This window comes from Chelmon rostratus, chromosome 21 (genome assembly GCF_017976325.1).
Source record: "Chelmon rostratus isolate fCheRos1 chromosome 21, fCheRos1.pri, whole genome shotgun sequence".
In the NCBI taxonomy this organism is placed as follows: domain Eukaryota; kingdom Metazoa; phylum Chordata; class Actinopteri; order Chaetodontiformes; family Chaetodontidae; genus Chelmon; species Chelmon rostratus.
In genome coordinates this window covers 11,927,245-11,939,845 of record NC_055678.1, presented here as the reverse complement: position 1 = coordinate 11,939,845, position 12,601 = coordinate 11,927,245, and the positions used below count along the sequence as shown (strand labels likewise).

General features: G+C 43.0%; 2 protein-coding genes across 2 annotated transcripts; both read right to left on the bottom strand.

The window, feature by feature from the left end:
- Positions 1 to 1,492: 1,492 nt before the first annotated feature.
- LOC121625295 (potassium voltage-gated channel subfamily H member 6) lies at positions 1,493 to 9,213 on the bottom strand. The gene is made up of 12 exons (XM_041963383.1): positions 9,170 to 9,213; positions 8,357 to 8,540; positions 6,731 to 7,155; positions 6,126 to 6,526; positions 5,464 to 5,663; positions 5,079 to 5,336; positions 4,780 to 4,968; positions 4,256 to 4,364; positions 3,541 to 3,810; positions 2,937 to 3,117; positions 1,888 to 2,092; positions 1,493 to 1,777 (listed from the first exon to the last, which is right to left on the bottom strand). The coding sequence occupies exons 1-12, from the start codon at positions 9,211 to 9,213 to the stop codon at positions 1,493 to 1,495; spliced, it is 2,751 nt and encodes a 916-aa protein (XP_041819317.1).
- An 805-nt stretch (positions 9,214 to 10,018) lies between these two features.
- On the bottom strand, positions 10,019 to 12,214 carry LOC121625066 (translational activator of cytochrome c oxidase 1). The gene is made up of 5 exons (XM_041963106.1): positions 11,728 to 12,214; positions 11,525 to 11,631; positions 11,253 to 11,386; positions 10,807 to 10,969; positions 10,019 to 10,628 (listed from the first exon to the last, which is right to left on the bottom strand). Exons 1-5 carry the CDS (start codon positions 12,011 to 12,013, stop codon positions 10,419 to 10,421), a joined length of 900 nt encoding a protein of 299 aa, XP_041819040.1. The 5' UTR covers positions 12,014 to 12,214; the 3' UTR covers positions 10,019 to 10,418.
- Positions 12,215 to 12,601: the final 387 nt, after the last annotated feature.

Genomic DNA, 12,601 nt, shown 5'->3' with positions numbered 1-12,601 from the left:
GGAGACCCGGACCAGTCGCTCCCTGGACTCAATCTTAGTGAATTCAGTTCACCATTGAACTCCTTGTTGGTTACTTGCTGAACATTCATTAAACTGTTAAACTTACTCCGGTCTGCTCTGTCTGAGCTTCGGCATTTAGAGTCTGTTAAAACTCTAAAAACAGTTATCATGGTTTCTAAAAGGAAGAGTTTTACATTTAGGGAAGCATGCACATTTGTTTTTTTTTTTTTTTTTCTTTATGCTGAGAATTAGATGGAAAGGTTTATCATTCTCATGTCTGTATACTAAATATGAAGCTACAACCAGCAGTCAGTCATCTTGGCTTATTTTAGTACAAAGATTAAAACGGGTAGCCTGATAATAAGTGGGTTTACGAGCTGGACGTATTTGCTAGTCTGAACCAGTTGTCAGGCGACCAGTTGAGACTTGAGGAAGTCACTGTTCCTAGTCAAGATATCAGCCTTGTCCAAAACCAATCCCTCATTCACGATCCCTTTATAATAGACGCTCAATAGTGTAAGGAGTCATTCACTGACACTACAGAAACTTACCATTTTGCATCATCAATGGGGTGTTGAGTTGCACAGTAATTATCACATCTAGAAAAGTGTAGCATGTTGATTTGTGAGACTGTTGAAGAAAGGCTGCAGAAAGATGTGTGCATGTCATGGAAGCTACTTTTTCTGGATGAGTTTGCATACTCACTCAAAGACAATACAATACACTCAACACTCAAAATGGCAGAGAGTGAACATAGTGCATTATACGGTGAATATGGAGCGATTTCATACACAGCAATCAATCTGGCAAACCCCTCCCATAAAACTACAACTTGTCATTTTTGCACTTCTGTTTTTGTACAGATTAAACATATCAATAACTGCAGAGGGTCTGTTAGGTGGATTTCTTTATCTTTTGACAAAACCAGGCTAGCTGTTCCCCTTGTTTTCAGTCTTTATGCAAAGCTAAGATAACCAACTGCTGGAGAGTGGAATCAATCTTTTCATCTAACTCTCGGAAAAAAGCAAATAAGCATCATTCCCAAAATGTCTTTTACTCTCAAATAACAATATCAGTAAAGGCCTCACAAATCCAGTGTTGGGACAGAAGCTCTGTACTGGTCAACAGTTACTTAGGATTAAACGTGACAAGATACGGATGACACCTCCAAGATTTACGGAACTGGGATGGAACAAAAAGACAAAAAAGGACTACAAGATGTCGAGGAAATGTGTCCACATGCTGTAAATGAGCAGTCGTCCTTTAAAATGTATGATAAATGTGTGACAATCTCAACTGATTTGAATGTAATCCTGTGCCAACAATGGAAAGTTCTCGTAGCCCACTATCTGATTCTGAGAAGCTACACACTCTCCAAATGTGTTATGATACCTGATTTTTGGACTAGTCATATGGTTCCTTCAAAAAGTCTGTAAGTAGCAGAGCATGAAAGTCACGCTGGTTGCCAGGAAAACTCTTTTAGTGAAGGTCTTCAGATGACAGGCAGTACAGGGTCTGAGAGGTGTTTCTGGATCTCAGTAAGTCCTGATGTGATGTCCAGGTTCCCCGGCAGTGAGGGGTAGCGGAGGCTGCCGCACAGCCTGGGGTTCTCCATGAGGGAGGATTTGACTGACGGCTGGGGCAGCCCTCTATGGGTCTCAGTTTCAGGGGTGACGGTCATGAACATGGTGTCGTCCGATGCCACAGTCACATGGATACCACTGGACAGTGACTCCTGGGACTTCTTGGTGAATTTGAGGTCAGTCTGGGTAGAGCTCTGGATTAAAGAAACCCCATACTTTTACATTTCATTTCTGAAGTAAAAGGTTAGAAACGAATCTCTGTTATGAATGAAAGTTTCACTGTGTCATTTGGTATTATCCATACCTGTGTGGGTGCCCGGCTGTCCAGCTGTATGGTGGAAATGGGGTACATGCTGTGCAGCACTGGTGTCCCAGTTCCATAAATGCCTGGTGAGTCAGTCGGGAGGGTACTAGACGAGACAGTGCTGTAAGCAGGAGGTACAGGAGCGATCTGCCTCTGGAGAAGCTGGAGAATGACGTTGATGTCAGCTGTCATGCGAGTCTCCAGTCTGGTTGAAATAAGAGACAACGTGAATGGCAGAGGCTTTTATAGTGAAGCGATTAGTTGTATCAGAAACAGCATCTAAGAATCTTCATGAAAAGTGGCCTCAACATCTAGTAGATCCTCCTCTGCACTGAAAAGCACCAGGTTGGGTTGTTTGGGAACCTAGTAGAACCCTTTAGATTTGTTATGAGAATGGCAACTGGATGTAGACCTCAGTGCAGACCTAAAACATGCTAGAAAGATTATACATTCAAGGAGACCTAAAAACACTTTGAGGATCCATCAGGAGCCAAAGGAAACATTCTGGCCATTGCTACACTTGCCCTGTTGCCATGACCCTGATCCATGGCAGCACATTGAGTTACCCACAACTCCTGTTTTGCCTAAGAGACAGTCTTTGTATACATTTGTATCCACACCTGTCTATGTATTTGCACCTGTTTGTTTTCCACGAGGGCAAAGCCCTGTTCCATCAGGATGGTCCTCAGGACTCAACCCCCTCTTGAATCTGCCCACTTAGATGATGATTTCTGACCAATAAACTGACCAATTATCCTGAATATTTTCTCTGGGGTTCAGGAATGTTATTTGGCTGATGAAAAATGGACAAGAAGGATAGGGACTGCCTTATTGGAGTAGAACAAATCCACCAAGGCAAATAAAGTGGTACTGCTGAATTGTCAACAGCATTATCTCCAATTGTACCTTTCCATATGGAAACTCCTTTTTTTGCTAAGGTAGTTCAGAACTCTGGGATTGGAAACATTTCCTGCCTGGTCACTAATCAGCCACTCTCATTTCTCTTGTATCAATATCTTAAAACCAGCTGAGGGCATAATTAAGTTCACCTGTTGAGCTGTGAATGCAAAACCTCAAGTCGAGACTCTAGCTCACTCGGCCGTTCTTCTGTGAATGGTGGTGGATGGTACGAGTTGCGAACAGAAGAAGATCGCCAGGCGCGACTGGAAAACTGTTGTGACCGCTGGTCTGGCCAGTATCGATACATTCCCGGCACATTCAAAGATGAAGCTAGGGAAAATATAAACATTTTACCCATTTAAGTTATGGGAATGTCCAAAATGTTCAAAGATACACACAAAAATACAAAATATATTAAAGGCATGTTGTGGAGTTTTGACCACTAGAGTTGCTGTAGAGCAATGTTTTGAAGTAAGGATTATATTCAATGTGTACGTATGGCTGTAGGATACATACAAAATACTATATTGTAATATAGTATTATATATATAGTAAACTATACAATATAGTAAACTAATGTTTTTTTTTACAATGAAAACTCCATAAGTACCTTTAACATTGAAGCCTCAGTCCACTATACAAGATAAGTATCAGTAGTTAATTTTAGTTTGTTTGAAACTTCAAAACACTGGGCAAACAAACCCTGTATTTCTTTACAGCAAAGACTTTAATTCAATACTCATATCTATCTACCTTGGTGGCCGAGGTCCAACACGGGTTCCCTCCCCACTGTGGGGCCACTCGGGGGTAGCAGCTGCACTACTGAAGGGGAGTAGTCCCGTCTGGCATCTTCTGAAGGGTAAAGCTCTACTTTGGCACCATGGGCAAGAGGCTTAGCTAGGTCTTCACTTGACTGGGAACACAGGGATCCGCAGCTACAGCGGTCATCCCAGTGGGCCCGAGAAGGTGAGTGACGATGGCGGAGGGACTGAAGGGGGTACGAGTCTTCATGATCAGTTCCATCTGTTCACAGGAAGGCATTCAATTATGCTTCTATTTTGACCCCATTCAGGGTGTCAAGAATCCAGACCCTGTCCCTAGCATGCCTACAATGGAAGTTAAAGAGCAGGTCAACAATCGATTAAAGGGCATTCAAAACTGTGAATGTGACTGGACACCGGGAAAAAACAGATCCCTCTATGAACATAGAGACAACACTCAAATTCTGCATAGTACCAGCTGATTTAATGGCCCCAGGGGCTCCATCGTTATAAGGTATCAGTGCTAATAAAATACAGCTACTTGTGCACAGCTTAGCTGATGGGTTCCGGCACTGCAATTGTTAAACTGGGCTCTTTGTCTTTGTTGGCACACATAGACCAAATCTATTGACTTGTCTCCACACTTAACAACAACAAAAAAAGAGAGAGATTGGCAACCTGCATGATTGTTATACCCGATATCTCACCTGGCCTGATTCGGCAGTCCAGGGAGTGGATCCTGTGTCTTGGCTTGTGGCGATAAACACAGTCGTCACCAGAGTCATCAGTTGTAATTATTGGTGGTACTTGGTCAGCCTGATGAACACAGAAAAATTAGGATTATATACAATTTCTAAATTGGTACAAGAAGATTTTTTTTTAATTATTCTTTTTTAGGTGTTTCATGCATTTATTAGACAGTCGACAGTAGTGTGATGATGGAGAACTACGTGCAACAAAGGTCTCCACACAGATGCAAACCAGTGATGTTGCAGTTCATGGTCTATACCTGAACCCCTAGACTACCAAGAGGGTTATGTTATAAGATACCAGTACTCTAGCAGTAGTTCCATTCAAGGACAAGTGTCTCTACTGGTTCTGAAGCGAACATGGAGCATCCTTAGAACCTTTGTGTCATGCATCTAGCAAGAGTTTCTACATTTTTTCTTCTAGGAGGAATGCTAGTCAAGATGTACAATTTTTTTTTTCCAGCAATCAACTGCCAACATACATCTCTAAGGTCAAAAGTTATCTCCAGGTTCCTCCAAAAGTTGTCTGCAAAGCTGGGGTAGATATCAAGGACCTCCAGCAGGTCGTCCCTCAGTATGCGATGCAGGTCACAGTAGGTGATGGTGTGGACATCTGAATTGGACTTCCCTGGCTCATCGTACAGGTGTATGGGCTCCCCAAAGATGTCATTCTTTTCTGCAAAAGCATTAACATTTTTTGTTCAAGTAGATGATGTTTTTGAGGTAAGGGTTTGGAGAATTTTTTGAGAGACCACAATCATATTGTCTATGGTTGGATGGCTTTACCTAGTATGGCAACCACCACATCATCCCGGATGACCTGAATGGAACCACGTGAGATGAAGAAGAGAGAGTCCAGGATGTCTCCGTAGTGGATCAGGATATCTCCTGGAGGAGCGTGGACTGTCTTGAACCTCATACCCAAGGCGCGCAGACAGGCTTGACTGCCTCCATGAAAAGCTTTGCAGTTCTGTAGCAGAGATCTGTTCAAGTGCAAACAGATGTCTGCCTGCAAAGACTCTGGAAATCCCTTCAGCACCTGAATATGGGAAGACAAGACCATCAACATATCAGGAATTAGATTAAAAAACAATAGGTATAGCGAAAGACAAGAGTAGGACCTTTGACAAATACAATAACACTCAGTCGTGTCATTTTTTACTTACAGCATTCATGTCAATGCCATTTGTGTAGGACCAGGCATGCTGAAAATACTCCTCCAGCCTTTGGCGAAGGCTACCTGGGATTTGGTGGAATCTGATGAACTCTTTCACTCGCAACATCTGGGTGTGGTAACGGGTTGTACCGGAATACAGTCGCTGGATGATGGCTGACACATTCCCAAATATGCTTGCATACATGAGAGCTGAGAAAGAAGGAGCAATGATAACATCAAGATAACAACAAGGTGACTCAGCTGCAATATTGGCTGGTTGTGGAAATAGGGAGAGATTATGTTTTGCACATTAAGGACTATATGAAAATTATGAGAAAGATGGGGTCATAAAAAGGGGAGAGAAGGCAGTGTCACTTTTCTGGATTTTTTTTCAGCCTTTCTTTACAGATTAATTATTAAGAATAACATCAAATTCAAACAAAACAATGAAAATTCTTATTTCAATGACATATTAAGGTTAAAAGTTCTCTATGTAATAATGTTAAATACCTGTACCATTATATTATTTTCAGATATTGGGCGAGGGTATTGCAGATTTCTTTAGGGGAATATTCAAATAAAGTATAACATTAGTAACACTGAAGCGAAAATGCCCACCCAAATAATTTTCATACAGTCCCTAACAGTTCTTAACAGTGTTATTAAACTCACAGCCAATGACCATGACGCAGATGGAGAAGATCTTCTCTGAGTTGGTGTTTGGAGAGACATTACCGAACCCCACACTCGTCAAGCTGCTCAAGGTGAAGTAAAGTGCAGTGACGTACTTGTCTTTGACTGACGGACCAGAGGTGGAGTCACTGTCATTGTATGACTTGCCCAGCTGCTCAGCCAGGTTGTCCAGCCAACCGGTCTCCGTGTATGGCCTCTCCACAAAGCCAATGGCGTACCAAATACAGGCGAGCCAATGGGCGATGAGCACAAAGGTGCACATAAGCAAGAAGAGGACAGCAGCCCCGTATTCAGAATACCGGTCCAGCTTTCTTGCCACGCGGACCAATCGCAGCAGCCGAGCTGTTTTCAGCAGACTTGTTAAGGTTGCCATCTTTGGTGTCCATTAACAACAGGGAAGAGGATGTTAAGCAGGGAAATAGCCATTCAATTTATGGTTTTAGAGAACTTCACACTTGATGACAGTATATTTATGAAACAGGACTACTTTTAAAATAATTTTAGTTTCATTATAAACAATGTGAACTTGGGTTCTTCTGAATAAATTCACGTAATATAATTCACAGAGAGGCAGAGTTCTTACCTCGTCTGAGCCAGATCTGAAAATGAGAAGGTCAAAAGGGATCGCTGCAAACAGATCAATAGGGAACCAGCCTTTGATATAGTGCTTGGCTATCCGGCTCGGCTGTGTGACCACCTCGTCGTTGTGGTCCACGTACGTTGTGCGAAGGTTGATGACTATATCCACAATAAACAGCACGTCCACCATAAGGTCCGCCACATTCAGAGGGTTACATGTGTAGCCGCAACTCCTTTGATGTAAATCCCCGTGTTCATCCAGGAGGAAGGCAGCCGAGTAAGGAGTGAAAACAGCTGTGTAGAGGACTAGGAGGAGAATAATCCAGTCCCAGAACGCCTTGAAAGGGCTGTAGTGAAGCAAGATCCACCATGTTGTCTCCGGCACCTGGAGTTTGTATTCAGGCAGTACATCAGACTCCAAAGAAAGCACCTAAGCATAAAGAATGCATCAGTTTGCAGCAATTCTCCCATATGAACAAGTGCTTTTAACATCCCTTCAATTATGTATCTTTCTTTCTTAATGTTTAGTTTCATTTTGATGGATTTTGGGAAAACAATTCCCTCTCCCATTAGGCAAATGAATACTCTTACGTTAACCATTCATGAAACTCTTCTCACTTTAACATAAAACAGAGCTAAGCTTTAGCTTTAAATGGAAGAAAATGAAACAAGTATATTGCCTGACGACAAAAAAAACAGCATTTTCTTTTCAGTTCTTTCTCTCTGAACTAATTCTAACCTACAGACCTTTCTAGAAGACGTACTGTTTTGACCAAGTTCTTTTTGGAGGCCGCATGCTCTGGTTTTGTGACCTTGTAGGTCCAGCAAATCCTTGACCATCCTGTCATTGGTGGCTTCCAGCGGAGGCGAGACTTGGGTAAAGATTACATCCAGGGTGTTAAAATATCTCGAGGGGGAGAAGCTAAAGCGACAGTGTGCTGTAATCAGACATGCAAGAGCTGACTGAGTGCAGGATGCTGGTGGGCTGGTGGGCTGTAATGATGAGTTGGGTGTCACACTCACATAACGGAGTTCCTGTGCTGCCGCAGTCTCATGTTCGCTTTAACCCAGTTTCAAATTAATATTTGCTGATCCGATGAATCTCACTGACCTTGCAAACACATATATCTATTAATCAGGTAGATAAATAGGTAGCTATATAGATAGGCTGTCAGATGGACACACAGGACTCAAGAAGTAACCCCATGCAGCCAGGTCACGGTCGTTACAGAAAAATTTCCTTGCCTTTGTTTTACATCCACCATACACCATCCCACAGAGGCAGTGATGCAGAATGCAGAGCCCCAGGGCTCCAACAGTAACAACAGCAGGTCTGAATTGAACTGTGGCTCAATGTAGTTTTGCTTTTCACACCCAGAAGGACAACATCCAGCCACCGAGCCACCTACTGATTTTTCCACTTGTGGGTTAATTAACAGCAGTCTTCCTGGGAGCCTCTTCATTTCTTAGAAATCAGAACGTGACTAATTCGAGCTCTTTGCTGCTGGACTGAACCTGGCAAACAGTGAATGCATCATGCTGCGTTACAGTCAGATTTTTCACTTGAAATTTGGTGGTGAATGGTCTTAAATGCGACTTCCTGGCTCATATGAGGCTCTCAACCCCCGTACCTGGGTGACCTTCTCTGTGACGTTCTGAGAGCGGTCCTTCACCTTGGAGGGACTAAGCAGCTCCATCCTGGGAGTTGGAGGCGAGCGGCATTCGGGGCCCCTGCTGGCTGGTCCCCCACTCTTCATAAGGTCAGAGTCAGACATGGAGCTCTGATGGCCTACGGTGACCGGAAACATGTTTGTACTTATGTTTAGGCCAAAGAGATCCTTAGAAATCTGTATTTTTACAGTTTTTTTCTTTTATTTTGTACTTATTTTCTGCCTTTTTCTTTTGCTTTCTATAAAAACATTCGGCCTACTACTACTATTACTGCAATTAAGAGTATTCAATAACACTGTGAGCTACATTACTGTAATCAGGATGTACTTTTCTTGTTGAACTGGACTTAAATTTGCCTTGGAAAACCTCAATTTCAATGAAAAGAAGAAAGCACTCAGTGACAACCCCCTCCTCCCCAAACAAATTTCTCCCTGCTCTGATTTCCCAGAATGCCAGTCTAGCTGTGCCCCTCCCAAAAATACTCTGCACTTGAATACTGGATAGTCTTCTCACAGTGTTACTGCATTGGGAATGCAGCAGTTGCATCTCTGCTCTCACTAGTTGATTAAGGTGACAGTAAATAAAACACAACATACCTGATTTGAAACCACGTCGGATCCTTCTTGGTCTTGACCACTAGGCAGCCATGACTCAAATATCCACCCTTCAGGACACTTTTTTGGCGTGTTTGTAAGAACATTCACGCTCCTCTATCATGGTTCATATTGAGGCAAAACAAATGAACTTCTTTCAATCAGCCGTCAATGTTGAACTCTCCACTCTGGCACGGGGCAGAGGACTGGCCCGCAGCTCGCATGTTGCCGCGCAACATTCGCCAACACTGGAAACCAATCAATGCCATGCTATAGCTGAGAGGAAGTGGCAGGAAAATCGAAGACAAGCATTGATAAACAGAGCAAATGGGCTCCGAGCCATATCACTGGACTTCCCAGTTAATGCCATATTACCATTTCAACGTTCCTGTATGCGGTTCAGTTTGGTGGAGCGGGTCTAAAATATAGTTCAGGCTGTGACATACATGACACTGTGATGTAAAAAAGTAAGTTGGCTGGCTGAAGGTACAGGCCCGCTCAATATGTTGCATGCATCCTGCTGATGTGGGAGCTTATTGACTGCAATGTTGACACTACAGTAATATAAGGGGTTAATGACCCGTGATGACATCTGCTCAACATGTCCTTCAGCTGTAACCTTCAGCGATCATTATATATTTTTAAAGCTTTGCATCGACACTTTTGTGGGAAAAATTTGAGTTCCCTTCACCCAAAAATGTGTTTTGCTTCTTGTTACTTCACTTTGATGTTTGAGCTTCACTGTGCAGACCGTTGTGCAGAGTTTGACACTTAAAGTCTGTTTTCACATTTACCTGCTAAAGGGGGGAAGTGTCTCTGTGCTCACCTTAATCAGAGTTTGAGACTAGCATGGTTTTGTGACATCACGACTACCTTTCAACCAATCATGGTCCAGTTTGCAACTTACTCTAGTGTCATGTCAAATCCCCAAACCTCCAGTGCAAATAGACTTCTCAGTGCAGTCAGAGTCACCTTGTTCAGTTAAACTTATTTGTATATTCATAGACTTTGGATTAAGACAGAGAAGAAGTCATTTTAATACTTTTTCAAGAGGTAATTGAACGTTTTTGTGGAAAATCCATATCAGACAAAAATTATTATTCTAAGCAGAGTATTTTACAGTCGAGAGGGGACCTTTAAATTAACTCCTCATTTATTTTCTGATCCTTGCATTAGTGAAATATGCTTGATGTTAATGAACTTCTGGTAAGTGCAGTCTGACAATTCAACATATATGAAAAATGTCACTCTACACTTCACAAGGACCACAGTTTCATTTTGCTGCCATGTTTTTGCCCATGCAGAAAAAACACACTCATATTTTCATAATGATAATGATGAGCAGTACAGGGTATCTGGTAACAAGTTGTTCCTCTGTAAAATCAAATACTCCACATGTAAGATATTCCGTGTCCACCAATAAGCGCACTCAGCTGTCCGCCTGGATGTTGTCCCACACTCGAACTACATCTGGACAGTCACTGAGGGTTTCTATTAGGCTTGAAGCGGCATCCAGCTGGTCCTGGTTCAGAGACAAGCGGGTGCGGGGAACAAACTCCAACTCAGCAGATGTAATCTGCAGTCCCAGCTCCTCCAATGAGGCCCGCACCTTTCTCACTTCCGTCGTGTCGCAAAAAAACTGATGAAGGAGGAACAGATCAAACTATAAGGGACAGGTTCACAAATGGATTTGTTTCACATTTATATACAATGATAGCTATTTTTGTGTGCATTAAAACACATTTATGTCAAGAAAGTGATGCATATAAAACCAAGACAAATATTCTCCTTAGACAAGATGCCTCTTCATGTCTGACCTGCAGGAGCGGCTGCTCCTCCTCATCCTCAGTCTCTACGACATCTTCGGCTCCAGCCTCGATTGCCAGCTCCAGAGCTCGCTCCGTCGAGATGTTCTTTCCTGGCACCACCACCAAACCCCTCTTGCTGAAGTTGTTGCGTGCTCCGTCTGATAGCATCCCTCTGTGGATGAGTACAGAATTACACCTCTGTGACACAACACGATCCTACATTAAACTACGTGAAGTGATCATTTCTCTTTAAATGCATACATCTTTTTATTGCATGTACATTTTCAGGTATTCCTCTCAGACCAGTTCAATAGTATTTATGTGCAACTAGTGGTGTTTGTTTCATCATTACTTAAGTGCCAGATGTTTAGGATGCCACAGAGGGAAAGACACAGAGGGAAAAACACTCCCTGACACTAAGGATTAACCATCAGTAATAGAAAGTCAGTTCTGACCCGTTCTTGATAAGCAGCCGTTTAATTTCCTGCAGGCTGCGCGAGTTGTTGTCAGTCAAGACCTCTATGAGCAGCAGACATCCGCCAGGCCCCCGAGCTTCAAATATGTGTTGGGACAGTGGTCTAGCCTTTTCCTGTACAGCCAGGGGAAAAGACAGGAATGGGAGACTTAGAAATCTGCACATTGGGGTATTTAAGCTCTTCACATCCAACACCTTACTTTTTAAGTCATGTTTCACCCATTTGTATGTGGCAGTGTGTTGTCAGCCTACCGCATTCTTGATTGCAGCCTCTATGGACGCTTTGGGCATGTTCTTGCCTCTGCACTGCTCCAGTATCTGGGCTAAGTTCACATTCATGTCCGGGTTGGGTCCACCCTCTGCATTTGAAAACATAATTGAAATTAGCCATAGTTGACAAGAAAACGCTCCGACTGTGATTGAAATGCATGATTTGAAGCCAGTTCTCATCTCACCTTTCACAGCTATCTTGATCATCATGCCTAGCTTCATAAACATCCTGCCCCGCGCATCGTCTTTAGGTCCCTTGATGTGCTTCACCTTTGACCACTTGTTGTGTCCTGCACACAGGGCGGAGCGCAGCTGCAGCGCTCTGACAGGAGGGGTCCGCCACGGCGTGCACCCCAGACATGAAGCCAGCGGGAGGACGGGCTCCACGTGGACCGGGAACCTGCCTGAGGTCGCGGCCGGGGTCCTGGGGCGCAGGGTCCGAAGAGCCCACAGCACCGCCGCCCCCGCCATGCCCTTCACACACAAGTGAGGTGTTAGAGTAACCTGACGTACATGTGGAACAAAGACTGTCTTCGTAGGCCTCCGTCTGCAGGCGAGTCCTTTCGCTTCACAAATCAATCTTTATTAGGTCGATAAACAAATTAAATAGCCTAACGTTTGCTAAGTTTCGACAGTCAGCAGAGCACACAGCTGCTGCTGTCCTTGTTGTGAACCCGGCACTTCCTGATTCCGACAACGTCAGAAATCGGCCTTTCAAAATAAAAGCTCCTCCAAGCAGCGTGCTTTAGGTTTCAGTGTGTTTCAACACTGTAAGGTTGTTCATGGTAATGGAAACGTAATATAAGTGACATTCTTTATTCTTGAATTGTATTTTTTTTTCTATATCATGAATGAAAAAAGAAAACATTTAAAAACTATTATTTTCATTATAATTTATTGTTATGTTGCTTTTCTGTTGCTTTTGTTGTTGTGTTCAGTATGTGCAATGAATATGTATATGCAGTAAAATATTTAGATTTAGATATTATTAAAGTAAAATGATTTCACTGATTAAGAAATAGGTGGAGCTATCATTAAAGGTGTCAGGCTAGCTCACCA